General features: G+C 39.3%; 1 protein-coding gene across 1 annotated transcript; it reads right to left on the bottom strand.

Annotated features, from left to right (window-relative positions):
• Positions 1 to 3,355: 3,355 nt before the first annotated feature.
• On the bottom strand, positions 3,356 to 21,858 carry LOC110312657 (uncharacterized). The gene is made up of 5 exons (XM_021186450.3): positions 21,591 to 21,858; positions 18,729 to 18,819; positions 10,810 to 10,901; positions 8,649 to 8,775; positions 3,356 to 5,898 (listed from the first exon to the last, which is right to left on the bottom strand). The coding sequence occupies exons 3-5, from the start codon at positions 10,837 to 10,839 to the stop codon at positions 3,881 to 3,883; spliced, it is 2,175 nt and encodes a 724-aa protein (XP_021042109.1). The 5' UTR covers positions 10,840 to 10,901; positions 18,729 to 18,819; positions 21,591 to 21,858; the 3' UTR covers positions 3,356 to 3,880.
• Positions 21,859 to 22,168: the final 310 nt, after the last annotated feature.

Genomic DNA, 22,168 nt, shown 5'->3' on the forward strand with positions numbered 1-22,168 from the left:
GGTGAGATTTCTTTTTGGTTGTATCACTATGTGGTGGGATTTTTTTTGTTGTTGTTTTTCTGTTTTTTTTGTTTTTTGTTTTTTTTTTGAGACATGCTGGCCTGGAACTGACTGAGATTAGCGTTCCCTGCCTCTGGAATGCTAGGATTGATTAAAGGCATGCTCCCCCATGGCAGGTTCATTATCTCATTTACTATCAGGTAATAGTCTCGAGGGGTCTTGATTGTTGTGTGTGTGTCAAGAAATATTAATGTCTCTTGTGAGACGATGCTGGGGCCTAGCAAACACAGGAGTGGATGTTCACAGTCAGCTATTGGATGTATCACAGGGCTCCCAATGGAGAAGCTAGAGAAAGTACCCAAGGAGCTAAAGGGATCTGCAACCCTATTGTTGGAACAACATGATGTACTAACCAGAACCCCGGAGCTCTTGTCTCTAGCTGCATATGTATCGAAAGATGACCTAGTCGGCCATCAATGGAAAGAGAGGCCCATTGGACTTGCAAACTTTATATGCCCCAATATAGGGGAATGCCAGGGCCAAAAGAATGGGAATGGGTGGGTAGGGAAGTGGGGGGCGCTATGGGGGACTTTTGGGATAGCATTGGAAATGTAATTGAGGAAAATATGTAATAAAAATATTAAAAATTAAAAAAAAAAGAAATATTAAATGTTAACTTGATTTGCTGTTAGTTCTTTGAAGTTCTGATAGAATCCTGTCATTCTGGTCATAGAGTTCTTTTAAGGATGGCATCTTATAATTGCTTCAGGCCCACTGTTTCTCTTAGTTTTATTTATATAATTTATTTCACACTGTTTATATTTGGTATGTTATATACATCATTTCAATTGGAGTATTCTATTTAGTAAAATAGAAGTCTTTAATGTCAGTAAACAGAAGATCTACTTATTAACACACTTCTATCAAGTAAGTTGAGCCTTTACCTTGGATAACTATCAGAACCTTATGAGCTGGGCAGTGGTGGCATATGCCTTTAATTCAGGCACTCAGGAGGCAAAGGCATACAGGTCTCTGTGAGTTCCAGATCAGCCAAAGTTACACAATGAAACCCTGTCTCTACAAACAAACAAACAAACCAACAAGCCACACAAACACATAAGAAACCAGTATGTATAGTCAGGCAAGGTCTTGTAAGCCTTCAAACCAAGCACTCAGGAGGCAGGAACAGGGGAACTCTGTGTTCAAGGCCAGCCTGGTCTACATAGAGAATCTAGGACATTTTGCAATACACAGAGAGATCCTGCCTCAAAATAAAACAGACTCCTCCCTGAGGAGGAGCTTGTATGAACCCAGAATCAGCCTGCAAGCTTCCAAAGGAAGAATCTAACGAACAGTCTTACTCAGTTATGATGCCAATAAACCAAATCAACAACCATCTTGGCAGGACAACTCTAAGGGTGCAGTAACGACAAGCTCACGCTGGTGGCGAACAACAGTCTCTAGTTGGATTTAAACCACTCTTAACAAAAGAAAACCATGACTGGTACTCAGTGCTGGTGAAATCAGGAATCTTACAGGAGACCAACAACCACCACTTTACTAAACCAGCATAATCCCCAATAAAAATCTAAACATTTTTCCTTGTACCAACAAATAAATGTAGGCTTCTTCCCTCATCAAAGAAACTTCTCTTTCAACAGAGACCACTACAAAAACAAACAAACAAACAAAACAAAACCCACAACTAATCAAAATGTAGAGTTGTAAAGCCCATGCCTAATGGATACATCTACAAAACACTTATGCACCTAAGGCTCAAGGAATATTTTTGAAGATGGGCATCAATAATCACGAGGCAGAAGACCAGGAAGTTTGCTGTGAGACTGTTTCTCCTAGTAATTTCAGGAGCTTATCCATAAAACCTCAGCAACACAACTGTCCACACAAGAGCTGAACAAGCACAACAATGGACATGCCAAGGTGGATGGGGAAAAGCCCACAAGGCCTCAATCCCTATGGAGTGTACTACAGGCAACTGCACAATGCTGGGAACAGGAGTCTCCCTCGGGGAGAGCATACCAACGAGTTATCCAAAACCAAATGGTCAGCATTGGAAACATATACACAAGTAGCATCAGATAGACAGACAAGGTTAGATTTAAGAATATATATGTATATCAATTATACATGTTGAAGTCTATTTCTCTAAACTGGTTCCCTGGCATTATTTCTTATAAATAACTCTAGCCATTTTGCTTCAGGCCTGACATATTGCTAAGACTAAAAAAAGAGAGCAGCCTGACTATAAGACACAGAACAGATAATTTGGCTCTGAGTGAGGTCAAGTTGACCATACATCCTGCTATGGTCAGAGGTTTGTTATTGTATTTTAAGAACTGCTCTCCTTGGAAGGTTCCACAGCTGCATGGAGCCTTCACTCAGGGTCAAGAAGAAAAAGGGTCAACTTGAACTGTTATGCCTGAGTTACTAAAGAAAAGCAGAAAAAAGACTGATCACCCTACAGATACCCTGTATCTGCTTATGAGCTCATTATGTTTTTTTCCTTTATATAAAGTGAGCCTGGATAATGTACAGACACGCATATTTCAGCTCCCCAGGCTGAAACTTTTGCTACGATGATCAGTTTATTGTGTACAGTAAACTGTACATGTCTGACTGAGATTGGTGTTCATGTGATTTGTGGGACAACTCCTGAACCCCAGCAATACATATCTTATACATACATACATACATACATACATACACATACATACATACATACATACATATTATGCATATAATCACAATTAATAAAATGAGAAGCCATGACCTTAAAAGAAAGCAGGGAAGAATATATGGGAAGATTTGTCAGTAGGAAAGGGAATGGAAACATTTTGTATTTACACTATTATCTCAAAAATTTACAGTACAAAAAAAAGCAGAAAAAATAAAATAAATGAAGGAAAAATACTTCAACAAACCTAAAGAAAAACTAAAATAAACAAAACAGTTTGTAAACTTATCAGTGAAATGCATAAAAGGACTCCTATAAGCTACCATGCTGCCATAGCTACAGTGGCCATCCATCATCAGGACTAGAAATGAAAATTCCTGTTGGCATAAAACAAGTGATCAAATACTGCTGAGGGAATAAAAACCAACAAATCAACTTTGAAAATCAGTGTCTATATTCTAAAAGAGAGAGAGCAGGCAGAAAGAAGGAAGGAAGGAAAAAGAGAAAGAAAGGAAGGAAGGAAAAGAGAGAAAGAAACCTTTACAGGTTTATCAGAAGTATGAACTATAAGATGTATAGTACAATTACATATCTTTGTCAAAATTTTAACATTATTGCATGTTGTCCTTATTATGATTTTTTTTTTTCTGAGAAAGGGTCTATGTAGTTCTGGAAGTCCTGGAACTGGATTCACAGTGATCTCTGTCTTCTGGGTGCTGTGATTAAAAGCATGTACCATTTTACCTGACATTATTATGACTGGTTGGATGTTGAATAAGCTAAATGTTTTTGTTATAGCTTTTCTCAGGGATGGCAGAGAAGGCTCAGTATTTAAGAGCACTGGTTGCTCTTCTAGAGAATAAGAGTTCAATTCCCAACATATAAACAGCTACACACAACTGTCTATAATGCCAACTTCAGGGGATCTGATGCTCTCTTTTGGCTTTTACCTGCACCAGGCATACATGTAGTACACAGAAATACTTACAGGCCAGGCATACATATTAAAAGAAATAAAAAGCTTTCCCCACAGTTACATTTGCAGAATTTTATTTTAATATAAACTCTGATTCATTTTGTAAGATATCAATCCTCATTAAAAGCTTTAACCATCTAGTTATGTTATCTTTATGTTGCAATCACTTATCTCCTTTTGATTTGCAAGCAGAGAATACCAGATAAATGTTATGTCACATTATTTACGAGGGTATGTTTTCCTCCTGTATGAATTTTCTGATGTCTTCTCAGATTCGAAATCCACATAAAGGATACGTCACAGTCTTTACATTTGTAAGGTTTCTCTCCAGAATGAGTTCTCTGATGGACTCTAAGATAGGAGCACCGAGTAAAAGATTTGTTACATTCCTGACATTTGTAAGGTTTCTCTCCAGTATGAATTTTCTGATGTGTTCTAAGATTCGAAATCCACAGAAAGGATATGTCACAGTCTTTGCATTTGTAAGGTTTCTCTCCAGTATGAATTTTCTGATGTCTTCTAAGACTTGAAATCCACAAAAAGGATATGCCACAGTCTTTGCATTTGTAAGGTTTCTCTCCAGTATGAATTTTCTGATGGTCTCTTAGAGTTGAACACTGAGTAAAGGATTTCTCACATTCTCTACATTTGTAAGGTTTCTCTCCAGTATGAATTTTCTGATGTCTTCTAAGACTTGATACCCACATAAAGGATACGTCACAGTCTTTGCATTTGTAAAGTTTCTCTCCAGTATGAATTTTCTGATGGTCTCTAAGATAGGAGCACCTTGTGAAAGATTTGTTACATTCCTGACATTTGTAAGGTTTCTCACCAGTATGAATTTTCTGATGTGTTCTAAGATTTGAAATCCACAGAAAGGATATGTCACAGTCTTTGCATTTGTAAGGTTTCTCTCCAGTGTGAATTTTCTGATGTACTCTAAGATTTGAGCCCGTAGTAAAAGATTTGCCACATTCCTTACATCTGTAAGGTCTCTCACCAGTATGAACTCTCTGATGGACTCTAAGATTTGAGAACCAGGTGAAAGATCTGCTACATTCCTTACATCGATAACATCTCTCTCCAGCATGAATTTTCTGACGTATTCTAACACTAGAAATCCGGAGAAAGGATTTATCACCATCTTTGCACTTGGAAGGTTTCTCTCCAGTATGAATTTTCTGATGTTGTCTAAGATTTGAGTGCTTAGTAAAAAATTTGTCACATTCTGTACATCTATACGGTCTCTTTCCAGTATGAACTCTCTGATATGTTCTAAGATATGAGGACTTGGTAATAGATTTGTCACATTCCCTATATCTGTAAGGTTTCTCTCTGGTATGAATTTTATGATTAGTTTTAAGAGTTGAATTCACAGTAATAGATGTATCATATACCTCATATCTGTAAGGCTTTTCGGCAGTATGGATTCTGCAATGCCTTTTAAGATGTGATAATTCAAAACAGGACTTACCACATTCTTTGCATTCATAATGTATCTCAGGAGAATGAATTTTCTGATGCCATCTTAATGATGCACAGTGGGCAAAGGATCTGTCACACTGCTTACATTTGTAAGGCTTCTCTCCAGTATGCCTTCTCTGATGGCTTTTAAGTGCAGATAACTGCACAAGTGACTTTCCACCTTCTTTGCATTTGTATGGTTTCTTTGCCGTATGACGTGTTTGGTCTCTTTTAAGGCTTGACCACTGACTAAAGAATTTGCCACAAATATTGCACTTGTAAGGTTTCTCTCCACTATGAATTCTCTGATGCATACTGAGGCTTGAGGTGGTACTGAAGTATTTCCTGCAGTGCCCACATTGATATGGTTTTTCTTCCATGTCAACTGTTTCTTGCATGAGACTATATATAGAGCTGAAATGGTCATCATATTCATCCTGCTTGTGCTCTTTCTTTTCAGTGTAGAGTCTTTGATATTGCCGAATGTTGGAACACAAATTGAAAGATTTCTCACAATCTTTAGATTGGCAAGTGTCTTCTTCGCCAGTGTGCATACTTTTGTGTCTATCTGCGTTTGATGAGTCAACAGAGGCATCCTTCTCATTACAGCATCTGTAGTTATTAGAGGTTTCTGTAGTGTCACTTCTATTATAAAGTGCACAGTTGGAGGGTTCATGACGCATTTCGTTGAGCTCATTACACTGACAAGACTCCTTTTCAGTCCTCACAGGTTGATGGACAGTATCACATATGCAGTAGTTCTCTGAAAATGAGTACAATTCAGATTAATAGGGCTTGTTTCTAGATGACATTTGTGAATAAATGACTGTCTTTATAAGCGAGGGTAAGAAATTAGCTTTGGGATGGAACTCACTCACTACATATATCTAGTACACGTGTCTCTATTTTTAATTTTTTTTTCCTCAGAAATGGATGAAGACTTTCATCCAATCTTAGGGTCACAGTGTTTGTACTTTCTAATGTACAGCAACAAAGATTACTGTTCTGGAGTCACAATTACTTTTAAGATTGAAAGTTATTAAATAGCATCAAAGGTTTTGGTTTTTTACTTTAAAAAAATGAAAGGCATTAGATTACTCAAAAGTAATGAATACAAAGCAAATATTTTGCCAGATATTCAATGCTATAGATCATTTGAGGGCTTTCATGGGCAGCTATTGCGCATGTCTTTTCCTCCATTGTCTGGGTTCCACACCCTGCTGTGTTTCTTAACTTTCCTTATATGGTTATTCTCAAGCCTAATCTCTACCAACTCTTAAGATTATTTTCCAGAAGGATATTTCTGTATCCTCCACTGGAATGAAAATCAAACATGTAATATGAAGACATAAAAGCTAGCAAGGCAATTACAGAATAATCCTACTTCACGGACTCACATTAGACTTATAATTTGTAAAATTATTCCAATCTGATGTCAGCATAGTCAAGTAAAATTGTACATTATACTAGTATTAACTCCCCATATTCAGGTCTAATGAGTCACAATGTCTTCTAAGAGTTACAGTGGGCAGGATGCATGTTGAGGACAAGAGACTGTAGTAAGTGCAAGGATCAGGAATCCTTTGAAGAGAATTAAATACAGTAAAGGCAGTTTCAGCTCTTGCTTTCTCTTTCACTTGAATCCTTCACTGTTGTCCTGATCATTCACTTGCCCTCCCAGATTTTGGCTACTACATTTTCTCAACCTTCCAGGACAATCTCATTTGCCCCAGATAGATGATCAGGCCTACTCTGCATACAATTTATCCAATTATTCTGTGAGGTAGTCCACAATGCATGCTATAACTTTTAGCAACAATACAGACATCTAAGACAGAACTGTGCAAAGAACATGAGAAGCATATAAATTAGAGGAATCTACTAATGAATTCCCAATTGTTATTTCCAGTCAGAATCTCCAGCATATTCTAGGAGAATTTTCAGTTTGCATATCTTGAGGCTTACAATTAAAACAATGTCAAGAAGGTTGGAGGCATGGCTCAGTGGCTAAGAGCACTGATTATTCTTTTAGAGGTCCTGAGTTCAATTCCCAGCAACCACATGGTGGCTCACAACCATCTGTAATGGGATCCAATGCCCTCTTCTGTTGAGTCTGAAGACAGCTACATGCTGAAGATGAGCTACAGTGTACTCATACACATAAAATAGTAAATCTTTTTAAAAATGTCAATTGCAATGATGGTTATGGAGCTTTAAGGTATTGGTGGAAATAATATATGCTACTGAATATCTTAATGCATCCTGGAACCAATATCAAGGGTGCATGACACCTCTAAAAATGGAAAATGAAAAGAAAAAGCTAAATACCATCAAAATGTTCTTTTTTTTCTTAACATAATTTTTCGCAATTCTTTGTGAATTTCATATCATGCACCCCAGTTCCCCTCATTTACCAGTCCTTACATATCTGCTTTCTACCCTTGTAAGCACCTCCTCAAATGAAATAAAACATAAAATTTAAAATAAAATAATCTGGCCATGCCTTGGGACAATGGCCTGCTCTTGTATATACTGCAGCCTTCTCTCACACCTAGTTCAGTTGTTGCTGCACCAGTGCTGTACAAGTACTGTACCTGTCCATGTACAAGTCCACTCTGCCATTACCTATTCAGCATAGTAGCATTCGAAGCTGTGGTATGTCACACTGTACACACTTTTGCACAAACAGTTTTCCCAGGAAAATGTTTGTTGCAATGAGTCATTGGTCTGGTTCTAGGTTTATGGCTTCTGCTACACTATCAATACTGGACCCTCACCAAGGCTCCTCTTGAATAACCTGCTGTTGCCCTGAGTCATGGAAATCCTGCAGCTTTGGTTCAGTAGTTCATAGGTGGGGTACATATTTTGGTGGGCTGAACCTGGTCCTGGGTGGTAGCTGAGGTGGTCTGCCCATCCGCCCTCTTGTACCCATACTATCAGGATCATCTCTCCCATCCCCAAGTCACAGCTTGCACAACCATGCAGTAGCTGACAAGAGGCAGGGCCAGCTCAGGGAGTCCCTCATTCATCAATATGTGCTCAGGCAGCAGCTCAGACCACAGTCATCCGCATGGCCTTTGGTGGTAACATGGACTACAGATAATGACAAAGACCCATGGTACCAGTAGGGCCACTGACCCAGACATGGCCCTTGGCAGTGGCAGTATGGCCCAGACATCACCATGGTCTCATGTGGCAGCACAGGCCTCTCACATCAGGCTGTTCCTTACTGAGCTTCAATCTTCAGTTCCAGTTCTTCTTCCGAGAGCACAAATCACTATGCTTCTCTTTGTGTCCAGTCTCTCCATCACATGCTTACTAGCTCATAGTAGTCACACCCTCTGGCTGTCTTCTGCTAGGGTTGGCAGGTGAACCTCTTGGAAAATTTCTTTTAAATTATCAAACTTTGTCTAGGCTTGTTTTTTTCCCATGACAGCTTAATAGAGTTTACAGCCTATAGGGTCAGTACTTACAAAGAATGAGTTAAGAATTGTACAACCAAAATGTTCTCACCCACAGAGACCAGGTTGCTATAATTCTCTACCATCACATCAATGTACAAAGCCTTCTGAGAAGAGTCCAGGCATTCCCATTCCTCTTGAGAGAAGTCCACAGCCACATCTCGGAATGTCAACAGACCCTGAAACAAAAAATTATAGTTCAACTGTGTGCTACAGGGTAGAATGCTTTTCTGGATATAAAGAGACAGGATGTAGATGAGGGAAGACTATTATCAAAAATCATCAAATTTTTTTTTTAAAAAATCAAAACGATGATTTCCAATATAGTCATATTGTATAATGAATGATCAAACTGTGGGAAAACAGGATGACACAATAGTCTCACAAGCATATCCATGAAACAAGACTCATACTTAAGATCTGGGCATGGTTATCTATCTGGTACGGGTGCCATATTCTGTAGATTGCTGTCTGTATGCAGGTGAGATCAAGTGAAATATAAGGCTAGAGCTTGTGTTTGGGCAATGAAAAAAGAAGGTGGGGCTAAAAGTTTTAGAGAGAAGGAGACAGAGGTAGGGCAGAGAAAGATGGAAGAAGACAACCTGATCCTGAAATAGCCATAGGTAGCTATGGATATCATAGAAGAGCAATAAAATAATATAGGGCCCATTTGTCCAGGTTAGGTAGGCAGCTTTTATCAATATCACTTGAGTTTTGAATTCTTTGAGTGGGCATTTTGATGGTTGAGAATTTACTGTTATAAATCTGACTGATAAATTACAAGCCTTTGGAGTCTTAATTATAACGGGTTAGGGGTTTAGAGCCAGCGGCCACCAGGCCCAAGATGGCCTTGGAAAATACAAGTGGTTAGGCAGCAGTGAATGGTGGGAAACCAGGCTGACTGCTGCATGGGGATAGCCATGGGCGTGGCTAGCCCGCGATGCTGGCAAGTAGCTGGCGTTAGTTGTTTTTAATAATTACATGCTACAATATTCATGTCCCAAAGGATCACAATGTACATGTCTCACTCAGAAGCACATTCATGATGAGGACATGTATTCTTAAATTTTCTGCCTGAAGATTATGCTAAAATCCAGACATTGAGTCAATCCTATCTCTATTGGGTCTTACCTAATCCTATTCTAACAGGCTCAGGTACGATTTTTAAACTCAAGATGCAATGCTACACCATTAAATAGCAAAGGAATAGATATGGAAGGCAGAACCCATTGACTTTTTTTTTTTTTTTTTTTTTTTTTTTTTGGATTTTCGAGACAGGATTTCTCTGTATAGCCCTGGCTGTCCTGGAACTCACTCTGTAGACCAGGCTGGCCTCGAACTCAGAAATTCACCTGCCTCTGCCTCCCAAGTACCCATTGACTTTTAAGCAAAGTATTTTGGTATTTTGCCACAGTAACAAGGATTGTAGTAATGCTACATAGTCACAATTTTAATTGTAACATATAAAAATCAAGTAGTCTACCGAATTAATTTTATAAGACTATTTGGGCCACTAACAAGCAGATAATAAAATCTGCATAAGATACACTTAATAAAATCTAAACTTGTTCTAAGCATATAGAAGAGCCAGCATAGAACAATAGCAATTTCAGTACACTGCAACTGCAGGGTAGGCATGGAGCGCTGACATTCAAACCAAGTGTCTAGAGCAAGGCCATCATGAGGGATAGTCTCTCTGCATCAAATGGAACAGCTTATGCACATGTCAGTCAATGCCCACAAGACATTTGTATGGATGCATTCCACATAATTCTACACAATGAGTCCAAGCCCAAGTGTATGCATGTGGGACACAAAAAAAGAGTAAATGAAAAAGAGTAAAAATACTGATCTCTCTACTTTCAGAAATAACCAAGATGGTAATTCTCCTGGGATAAAGAGATATGAAGTGCCAACACACATGTAGACACATCGCCACCATCATGATATTAAATACCAAAGAGAAAGACAGGTGGAATATAATCTCAGTTTACACTCAAGATCAATCAAGTGGATGTAATGACCACTCATTATGAAAAAGGACATAAAGGTAATTGCTTTTCTTGTTCTAATTCCTTCACAGGTTTTTGGGGTTTGGTGGTGAGTCAGTTCATAAAGATAAATTTTAAAAACATCATCAAAGCAGAAAATTTAAGGTTTGCAATATATCAAACTATAATATTTTCAGAATGAAAGTGAACATGACCACTGACCTGGGACGTGTTTACTGGCGAATCGGCCATTTCTTCCTGTTTCTCTTCTTTGATTTTCTCTTTGAATACCAATGAATAGCCAGATTGTGGTTCTTTAATACCAAGGGGTCAAAGAGAAAAAGTAAAATTAATACTGAATTCTGTTAAAGAATAATGCCACACCACAAGAAAAGATCCAAGCAATAGAATAAAACCTTGACTCTGATCAATGACCCAAAGCCAGGAGAGGATGGAAAGACATTTAAAACTTGGAGAGAAAAATCACCATTAACTATATATACTGTTACATCAGAAAAATACTCTTTCAAAACTAATGGAGACATATGTACATTTGAGGACAGTCATGAATTATCACAATTCATTTTACTAAAACAGCATAACCTATAATAAAGGTACAACATACATAGGTAAAACATACATAGGACAGTTAGAGAAATTATCTATGAGAACAGAGGAAATAATACATTTCATGTGAAAAAAGAGATAAATACAGGAAAACTTGGAAGTAATCATCCATGCTCAAGACGGCAAACCACTCTCATAGTAAATAAAGAAGAATACTATGAATAATCCGGTCAACAACAATATAAAAAACAAAATCATAGGGAATAAAAATGCTATGGCCAAAAAACATAGCCATTCTGGAAATCAATATAATCAGCAATTTAAAAAAAAAATCCTCAAGTTAAACAAATATATCATGTGACCCAGCTATTCCACTCCTGTTAGAATATGCTCAAAGGACTCAACATCCTATGCCACAGATATGTGTTCAACCATGCCCATTGCTGCTATATTCATAACAGCTACAAAATGAAACAACATAAACATCCTTCAACTAACAAATAAAAATGTATGTATGCAGTATAAAATATTATTGAGCTGTAGAGAAAAATGAAATCATAAGATTTTTCAGGTAAATGGATGAACCTAAAAGAGATCATCCTGAGTGGAGTAACACAGGCCCAGAAAGACAGGCATTGCATGTTCTCTTTCATAGGAAGGTCCTAGGTTCAAATCTTCAGATGTGAATTCACAACCTGGAGTCACTGCAGTGGACAGAAAAGTAAAACCAGACCACGGTGGGATGTGGAAGTGTTATAGGAGATAACAGAGAGCAAGTCATCTTAAGGGAGAATATAGGAGAGGGGTTTTATTATAGAGGATGGACAAATATAAACACATAAGAAGGAGAAAAGTAACAGCAAAGATGTCTAAACATCATAATACTATCCATCTACCATAAAATACCTACAATTTAAGTATGTGAATGCATATATACTTGGAGTTTAAATGAAAACTTCCCATTGGGCTTATAATGCTCTCTACAAGGGCCATATATTTTCTAACAAAACCACCAAGAAGTGCCAGGAGCCTGCTGGGCCTGGAATGGGTTGAAGTGGGAAACAGCTTCAGATGTAGGGGCAGCTTTAAAGACTGATGGTCTCAGAGGGAGCTTTAAAGACTGATGGTCTCAGAGGGAGCTTTAAAGACTGATGAGCTCTGGCTTTTTAGCTCTCTAACTACACTGAAGGCTTGATGATAACTTCTAAAAAAAAAATCCTAAAAACTGTTTTGCTCATTCTGAGGGTTAAAAACCACTGGCTTGGGCAATTAACACCTGTAGCCTAACAGCAGGGGATTACGTAAAGAATTAATTGCTAGGGCATTTTTTTCTCTCTTGCCCAGAAGGGAGGGAGGTTTGGGTCAATAAACTTTTATTGTACCAGGAGAAGAGAGTCATGCTACCAAAAGGAAAAACTTTCATACAAACAAATATGCATAAATTCAGATAAATTCATATACAAATTTATACACCTCCATGCACACCAACTGGGACCATCTACATCCTTATCTCTCTCTCTTTCTCTTTTTAATGTCTTTTAAAAAATATTTATTTATAATATGTATATGAGTACACTGTAGCTGTTTTCAGACACACCAGAAGAGGGCATCAGATTCTATTACAGATGGTTGTGAGCCACCATGTGGTTGCTGGGAATTGAACTCCTGACCTCAGGAAGAACAGTCAGTGCTCTTAAGCACTGAGCCATCCCTCCAGCCCCCCCATACTTATCTCTTAATTACATACTTACACACCCAGATCCATACTTATATATGCATATGAAGCAAAAGACAAATCACCAGTGCAGAAAGAACTCACTCATTCTGGATGAAAAATGAGCATAGAGAAAGAAAAAGCTTCTACTGTTTTACTGCTAAATGAATTAAGCCCAAGTCTGTAAGAAGAAAGCTTTGTCCTCTTTAGTAAGACTAAGCCTGCCTTGCTATCATGAAAAGACCTGTTCTGTCCCATGGTGAGGCTTGCTCTTTCTGCTCTCTGGGCAAATTCTTCTTTTTTCCTCTTTCCCTCTGCATTCTGCATATTGCTTTCTTAATTTTTTAATTTGGCTTATAATTTCTAAGTTATTCCACTGTACATTCTCCTTCTAATCTTGTTCTCTCCTTCTGCTCTGATGTAACTATGCCCTGCATGTAATCCATTCCTAATCTTAATACTTATTCTAGGAGAATAGATAACATGGATTTTCCAAGCATCCCATTTTACAAAAGTTCACTAGAATGTCAATCATAAATTCAAATCATAAATTGAATAAGAAGTTTACAACAGAGATGTTTACATGCTTATCCATTAGGAGGAATTATCTGACTAAGCATTCATTATCTGTCACTAACTCTACAGGTTCTTGGAGACTTAAAGACTATAACTAAGTTAGCATGGAAATTTTGTACAGATAAACCTAGTCAATATTTTATCTTCTGACCTTGCACCTACAATAAGTTAGTTCCCTTTTTTATGACCTTTGGTTACTTGTTTTACAACTTCTTGGAACAAGCTCTAATTTGTAAATGCCTGCTTTTTTTCTCAGAAGCAATTAACTGGTGACACTTGAAGAGTGGCAGAGTTCTCATTGCAGTTTTGACATCAGAAAGGACTTAATAGCAGTCCTATTATGAAAGAGCTTGATAATTATTAATATAATTTTAGGAATTCTTGTAGAATCATAATTAAGAATTAAGAAATTATCTATTTGTCTATGTTGCATCAGTATAGGACAGGACATTTTTATTATTCTGAAGAAATCTATTCAAAAGGGTTAGCTAATACCTAGTGATTTTTATACAGATTTAATAATAACAAGAAAAGCATATTAATAGCAGGAATCTTTCCTCAAATGTAATCTCCTTGGCCTTGCCTAATTTCCTAAACAGAACTCCAATGGCTCACATTCTAAGATCAAGAATTGATAAATGGGACCTCATGAAACTGGAAAGTTTCTTTAAGGCAAAGAACATAGTCAATAAGACAAATTGGCAACCTACAAATTGGAAAAAAAATCTTCACTAAACCCACACCTGATAGAGGGCCAATATCCAAAATATATAAAGAACTCAAGAAGCTAACCACCAAAAAAATCAAACAACCCAAACCATAAATGGGGTGTAGAATTAAACAGAAAATCTACAACAGAGGATTCTCCAATGGCTAAGAAGCACTTAAAGAAATGTTCAAAGTCCATAGTGGTCAGAGAAATGCAAATCAAAATGACACTGAGATTCTACCTTACACCAATCAGAATGGCTCAGATCAAAAACACAGGTGACAGTACATGTTGGTGAGGATGTGGAGAAAGAGGAACACTGTTTCATTGCTGGTGGGATTGCAAACTGGTACAACCACTCTGGAAATCAATCTGGAGGTTCCTCAGAAAACTGGAAATAGATCTACCTGAAGACCCAGCTATACCACTCTTGGGCATATACCCAAAAGATGCCCCACAATGCTACAGGGGCACATGTTCCACTATGTTCATAGAGGCTTTGTTTGTGATAGCCAGAAGCTGGAAAGAACCCAGATGTCCCCCAACAGAAGAATGGATACAGAAAATATGGTTCATTTACACAGTGGAATATTACTCAACTATTAAGAACAAGGGCATCCTGAGTTTTGCAGGCAAATGGATGGAACTAGAAAATAACATCCTGAGTGAGGTAACTCAGACCCCAAAATACAGGCATGGTATGTACTCACTAATAAGTGGATATTACAAAAAAAAAAAAGTACAGAATACTCAGGATACAATGCACAGAACTCAAAAAGGTTAACAAGCTAAAGGGCACAAGTGAGGATGCCTCAATCCCACTTGAGAAGGAGAAGAAAGCAATCACAGGAGGAGGAGGAGGGAGGGACTTGGGTGAGAAAGGGGACAGAGAGGGGAAGAGGGGGACATGATCAGGTATTGGGTGGGGGGAACAGCACTGAAGCACTGAGAGCCAGCAGAAAAAATGGAAACAGGCAACCTCCGGAGATAAGAGGTGGGGGGGGGGGGACCCTCCAGAATGTACCAGAGACCTGGGTAGTGAGAGACTCTCAGGACTCAAAGGGAGGACCTTAGATGAAATGCCCTACAGTGGTGAGTGGGAACTTGTACAGACTACCTCCAGCACAAAGACAGGGCATCAAGTGAAGGATGAGGTTGCCATCCCACGGTCAAAAACTCTGACCCATAATTGTTCCTGTCTGAAAAAACTGCAGGGACAAAAATGGAGAAGAGTCTGAGGAAAATGAGGTCCAGTGACAGGGCCAAATTGGGATCCAGCTCAAGGGGAGGCCCCAAGGCCTGATACTATTACTGGGTGTATGGAGAGCTCACAAAAAGGGGCCTATCATGACTGCCCTCCAAAAGACCCAACAACCAGCTGAAAGAGTCACATGCAGATATTTATACCCAACCAATGGGCAGAAGCTGCTGACCCCTGTGGCTGAATTAGGGAAAAGCTAGAAGAAGCTGAGGAGGAGGGTGACTCTGTAGGAGGACCAGCAGTCTCAACTAACCAGGATCCTGGAGACCTCTCAGACACTGGGCTACCAACCAGGCAGCATACACCAGCATATCTGAGACCCCCAACACATATACAGCAGAGGACTGCAGGGTCTGAACTCAGTCAGAGAAGGTGCACCTAACCTTCAAGAGACTGGATGGCCCAGGGAATGGGGAGGTCTGTTGGGGTAGAGGTGTGGTAACATCCTCGTAGAGAATGGGGGTGGAAGGTGGGAGGAGGTATGGGAAGAGGAACAGTCAGAGGGTGAACCTGGAGGGGGAAAAAATCTGGACTGTCAAAAAGGATTAAATAAAATTAAAAATAAAAGATTTGTGATTTTTTTTAAGATTCTTATAAGATTACTTTTAAAGATAAAACAATTAATTTTAAAGATAATAAAACAATTAATCCTTTCTTTGTAACTGTAAATTGCTGCCTACCCCTAAAAGACACTGGCTGAGAAAACTTCCTTGCATGCTCACACTTTGTTCATCTATAACAAGTTGCTTAGTTATGGAACAAACACTGGTTCTTGAGAATAATTTGTTTTCTTCACCTGTACTCCATAATGTTGTTTCTTGTAAGATATTGGGGAATATACTGTTTTTTCATAATCACTCCCTAGAAGAAAATTAGAATGTAATCATATTGTAATTTTCTACTGCTTGGAAGATTTTGCTGGGATATGTAAACTATGGGAGAAAAAAAAATAAAGTAATTGGAACCTTGCTCCATCCCTCAAATCTGTATACATGTATATGTGTAAAGTTTGTGTGAGAGTATATTGGAACCTTGTTCCATCCATCAAATCTGTGTGTATGTAAATTATGTAAAGCTTCGGTGAGTGATTGTTGGAAGGTGTATGTATGTATATTATCTATATATCTGCAACGTGTGAAATGCTTGGAGCCTGCTTGTTGGAATATCATTCTTTCCACCCACCAACTGTTTACATATCTGTATATATGTATATGTGCATATATGTGTATGTGTGAAATGCTTAGAACCTGCTTCCTGTAGCTTTGCTCCAGCCATTCAATGTGTGAATATTTATGTCTGTCCATCCATCCACTCACCTTTTGCTTCATCCACTAAATGTGTGTGTATATGCATGTGTGTACACTTCTGTGAATTTTCTCTTTCCTTTTCTTTCTCGCTGGCCCCTAAGAGTTAAAGAGTTCAGAGTTTTTGTCTTTGGCACAGGGAGTGCCAGCCCCAGTCAATCAAGCTGTGTACCCTGAGAGAACAGTCTACTGAGTAAGTTCTCTAATTTTTGGCTGCCATGTGTAGCAGCCCTGTCGGTATCTGAACCAACACCTCAACCCTCTGTCAGCCCCTCCTAGTGCTGAACCCCACCCATTTCACTCCTGGATGCCTGCCTCAGTTTATGCCCTATGAATGTGAAAGCTGGTCTTTGACATCCTAGACATTTTTTTGGACAATTTTCTATCAAAAAAAATCCATTTCATATTGTTTGGATCCAGGAGTTACCCCACAAAACAGTCTAACACTGATCTCAGTTAAACAGGGATGGTTATTGAATGCACACTCCAAGACTGATCAACCAGGGTAACAGCTCAAAGATGTGCACTGTACATTTCTCAGGGCCAGTTTATAAAGAATAAAACTGCAAGTATCACATTGAGCTCATACACCTGGAAAGAATGCTGGAAGTGCTACCTGGTTGTCAGCCTTGACTCAAGCTATTTTGTACATAAGAGTTCGTATTAACCTTTAATTTGATGGGTCCTACATGAAAAATTATAGTTGTGGAATTTCTTAAGATTAACAAACCTCATAACATACAGAACACATCAGGCTATGTGGTCAGCATGACCCTACTCGGAGTCAAGTTATTTTCTACATCACTGGCTGGCAGGCATATTATAGCAACAATATAAAATAGCTGGCATGCATGGAACAAAATGGCCACAGCTACGTTAGCGGGGCAGGTCTTAACAATATCTAAAGACACAAGATACTAGGCAATATTTTTTTTTGAAACAGTAGTCTTAGCTGTCCTGGAACTCACTCTGTAGTCTAGGCTGGCCTTGAACTTATAAATATCTGCCTGCCTCTTCCTCCAAAGAGCTGGGATTAAAGGCTTGCCCTGACACCATCTGGCCTAATTTTTTTTAATGTAATGACTATAGGCAGCAGTAAGAAGACTGATGATCACAATTATACTAGTGACAGAAAATCCAAGACAAAAGTATTAAAATACAAAAAAAAAAGAGCATTAGCAAATGATAAAATGGACCATTAGACAGAAATTCCTTGATAAACATAGCTGCATGTCACAAAACCCAGAATGTAGACAACCCAGCAGACATAAACAGGAGACTACATAAAACATGTAAGAACAGGCACATTGACCATGTGCTTTACAAACCTGGGAGGACAACCTAGAAGGAGGTTTGTCTTCCTAGAAGCCACTCAATTCCTATTAAAATCCTACTTGCATATTTTTTAAAAAGTAATGCTGGAAGTACCAAGGGACAGCAAAGAGGTGGAAAACACTAAGAGGACCACATGTAGAGGTGATCTCACAGTATATTACAACCACAGCAATGGAACCACATGGAATTGTCATGACAACAGACAATAGGAGATATTCATGGGAAACTCTGCCTATCATGTCTGCAAATATAGTTCCTGATCTTATCCAAAATCTGTTGGCATTATTTTTAGGAAGAGAAAAATTAACACTGAGGGTGGAAAATATGCTAGAATACAAATTTTCAGAAAACAATAAATATACTTAAAGTTATTAATTATTATCATTTTATAATACAATAAAATCACTAAAATGAACGTCATTTAATATTGGTATGTAGACCTAGGTGATCAGTGTAAGGACAGCATCACTCGCACTCATAGTCACGCAAAAGTTTATTGCCTCCTAGTATCAATTTTCTGCAGAAAGTCTTCTCATCTCTACAATAGGATAATCTCGAGGAGTTTTTTGTCAGTGGAAGTCTACAGAATTATTTCTAGTGAGACAGAATGCGGCAAAAGTGACTTCATGTCCCACTTCCACCCCTTGCCATCCCTTCACCAATCCTCCAACATACCTGGATCCTTAGCTATTGTCTCCTCCCTCTCCACCTTCTAGGGCTCTTTGTTATGTTTCACAGGTGAGCAGGTCTGGATGTTCAGTGAGCCCTGCACATGAGAAAGAGTTTAAACAGAAAGCACCTGTTCTAACAAAGTACTGTGCTCAGTAGATAAAGAGAAAAGAAATGAGGACTCTACAGTGACCCTGCAAGTGTCAGGCAATGTCATAATACTGAAAACATTTAGAAGCATTTTCAGTTAGCATAACTTGAACCACACTTCCATTCACAGCTCAGTCAGCTCTCAAGTGCAGAAATGGAACTGAATGATTGGAATGAGAATACTATACACCAGTGATGAACTTATCATGGACTAAAAATGATGGAAGCCTTTTACTTACAAAGGCACTCACACAGAGAAGAGAAAGCATTTCCTGAAATCTGTCTTTGTTCCTGTGAGGATTTCACCTTACTCAGTAGAATGTGAGACTCATCCACACAAATCTCACATACTTGCAGTCTAATTTGCCAAGAACCCTAAGGAGGAGCAAGGGAGACAGCAAGAAAACTATTCGCACCCACAGAAATCAGAGAGTTCCAATTCTGCAACATGCAGTCTGTACAGAGCCCTCTGAGCAGAGAACAGGCATTGCCCCTCCTCCTGGGAGAAGTCCACAGTCACACCACTCATTGTCAACAGACCACAAAATAAAAGACAACGGTTTGAACATTCCTGCTGGTGCACAACTTTAATGTGAGCACTGAGGAGATAGAGGTGGGTGGAAATCTGTGAATTCCAGTCCAGCCTGGTCTATATGATGACTTCTACATAACAATTTGGTCATGTATCCATGGGCAGAATTCTTTTTTTTTGAACCAAGAAAAACAAGAGGATTGCAGAGAATTTTTTTCTGATGTAGATGAGTTATCATAATTATTCTCAAGATTTTTCTAATATTATTTTATATTATAATATCTCTTAACTTTGTTTTTGTCTCTTTATCCCCCTTCCCCCCAAACAGGGTTTCTCTGTGTAGCCCTGGCTATCCTTAAACTCACTGTGTAGACCAGGCTGGCAAAGAACTCCAAGATCTACCTGCCTCTGCCTCAGGAGTGCTAGGATTAAAGGTGTGTGCCACCACCACAAACTGGTTTATAATGCCCTGTCTAACTGTGAAAATACTGTGACCTGATTCCCTCAAAGAGAATACTGCGATTTCCAGACTCTAATTAACAACATTAAGAACTCAGCAGAGGGGTTGGAGAGATGGCTCAGCAGTTAAGAGCACTAACTGCTCTTCCAGAGCTCCTGAGTTCAATTTCCAGCAACCACATGGTGGCTCACAACCATCTGTAATGGGATCCAATGGCCTCTTCTGGTGTGTCTGAAGACTGCAACAGTGTACTCACATATATAGAATAAAAAAAATATTTAAAAAAAAATTCAGCAAAAGTGTTGGGGTCCAAGAGTTGCCCAACAAACCACACAAACAAATCCTGATCTCTGTAAGACAGGGATGGTTTTTTGAAGGCACAACCTAAGACTCATAAATCAGATAGTAGACTTCAGGGGCTGAGCAACTATACTGAATATCTTTTCCTGTCAGCTTATAAAGGGAGGAAAAAAAACCCAAAAAACAGAAAGCACAATGAGATCACATTCAGGTGCAGGAAGGGCTGTGCTCTGACTCAAGCCATTTTAGACTAACAGTTCATGTTGACCTTTAATTTGATAGGTCCTACGTAAGGCTTTGTGGAATTTCTTAAGATTAACAAACCTCAAACAGAACATAACAGGATACGTGATCAGCATGACCTTGCTCTGAGTCAAGTTATTTTTCTGTGTCAGTGATTGGCAGGCATGTTACAGCAACAATCTGAAATAGCTGGCATGCATGGAACAAAATGGCTACAGCTATTCTGAGATGGGGCAGGCCTCAACAAGAAGACACATTTTTTTTTTCTTTTTCTTATCTGGCTTTCCTTCCTCGATTGTTTGCTTTCTTCCTTTCTTCTTTCCTTCCCTCATTATTTCTTCTCTCCTCCTCCTCTCTCTTTTTTTTTTTTTTTTTTGTAATTATTTTTATTGTTTTGTTTTTTGAGACAGAGTCTCACCATGTAGCTCTGGCTGTCCTGGAACTCACTATATAGATCAGACTCAGTGAGATCCATCTGCCTTTGCTCCTGAGTGCTGTGATAAAACATGAGTGTCACCAAGCCTGGCGCCACTCTTTTCACAATGTTATATTTACATCACAGATTGCATACGTTTCAGATGGAAAATTAATAGTGGATAGAAAGTTTACTTTTAAAAGTTAATTTTTACATCCATACCAGTAAAACTCACAACAAATAGTACACTCAAACTCAATTAAGTTTGCAGGAGTTCCTTTCGTGACTAAAAGCTCATGGGGAATCCACCACATGCCACTTTCTTAAATAGGGAAGAGGTAGAACACGGAAGTTAGTATGGATGACTGTAAATTTCAATAGCTTTGTCCTTTCCGTCATAGCAAAGAGAGCTGCGTTTTCAAATATTAACAGATAAATTCAAATATTCTACTAGATCAGCCAGAAGATCAATAAAAAGAAATAGTATTATTCCAGTTAATATTACTGAAAATTTATCGACGAGCGTCTGACATCCACAGCACAATTTTGAGAGTCGATATCCTTATGATCAGAGGGGAAATTGATCCCGCTCTGCTCCCCTCCCACTCCTGCCTGTTCCCCAGCCCGGCCTCAGCTCCTCGGACCTGGGAGGTTCCAGCGCCTCCCTCCCTTCTCCCCACCCCCACCCCCACTTCCTCTCCCCCATCCCCCGCTGCTGCCTCTGCCAGCTGCTAAACTGCTGACTCTCCCAGGATGCTCAAAAGGTACCTGCGGTATAGGTAAGTTTTCCGGTCCTGCGAGCCCCGCCGTTTCCTCCATACTCAGGTCTCCACCACGCGATTCCACACTGTGCAGCCGCTCTACCCCTCAACCCCAACCCCAGCTCAGTCCCGTACGGGATTCTTGACACTCCTGACTTTGACTTTTTAGTCCCACTTTCCAAGCTAACACACCTTGCTTCCTAGTTTCCCTGGCCTCAGTCCTCTAATCCCACCCACACTTCACCCTTCCTCTACACCCAGCCAATGTGCCACATCCTTCCACCCTCTATTTCTGGGTGAGTGGCCCCGCCCAGCGGAGACCGGCCCCTCCCACTCTGTCTCTGGCTTCCTTCTGCCACAGCTCTTGCCTTCAGGTTGCTCTGCACAGTCTCCCTACACTCTTGCGGCCAGTCTAGACCAGAACTATATCTGGTAGGACCCTGCACCCCGATATCTGATCCCCATAGTGAATTCTGAATCCTTCAGATGCAAAATAGACAACCTAAGATCTCCATCTCACTATCTGCCTCTCCACCACATACTGCATACCAAACAACAGGCTAAATTCGGATGCCAGAGTCCCAT

Source organism: Mus caroli, unplaced genomic scaffold (assembly GCF_978045245.1).
Source record: "Mus caroli unplaced genomic scaffold, Mus_caroli_1 scaffold_18, whole genome shotgun sequence".
Taxonomy (NCBI): Eukaryota; Metazoa; Chordata; class Mammalia; order Rodentia; family Muridae; genus Mus; species Mus caroli.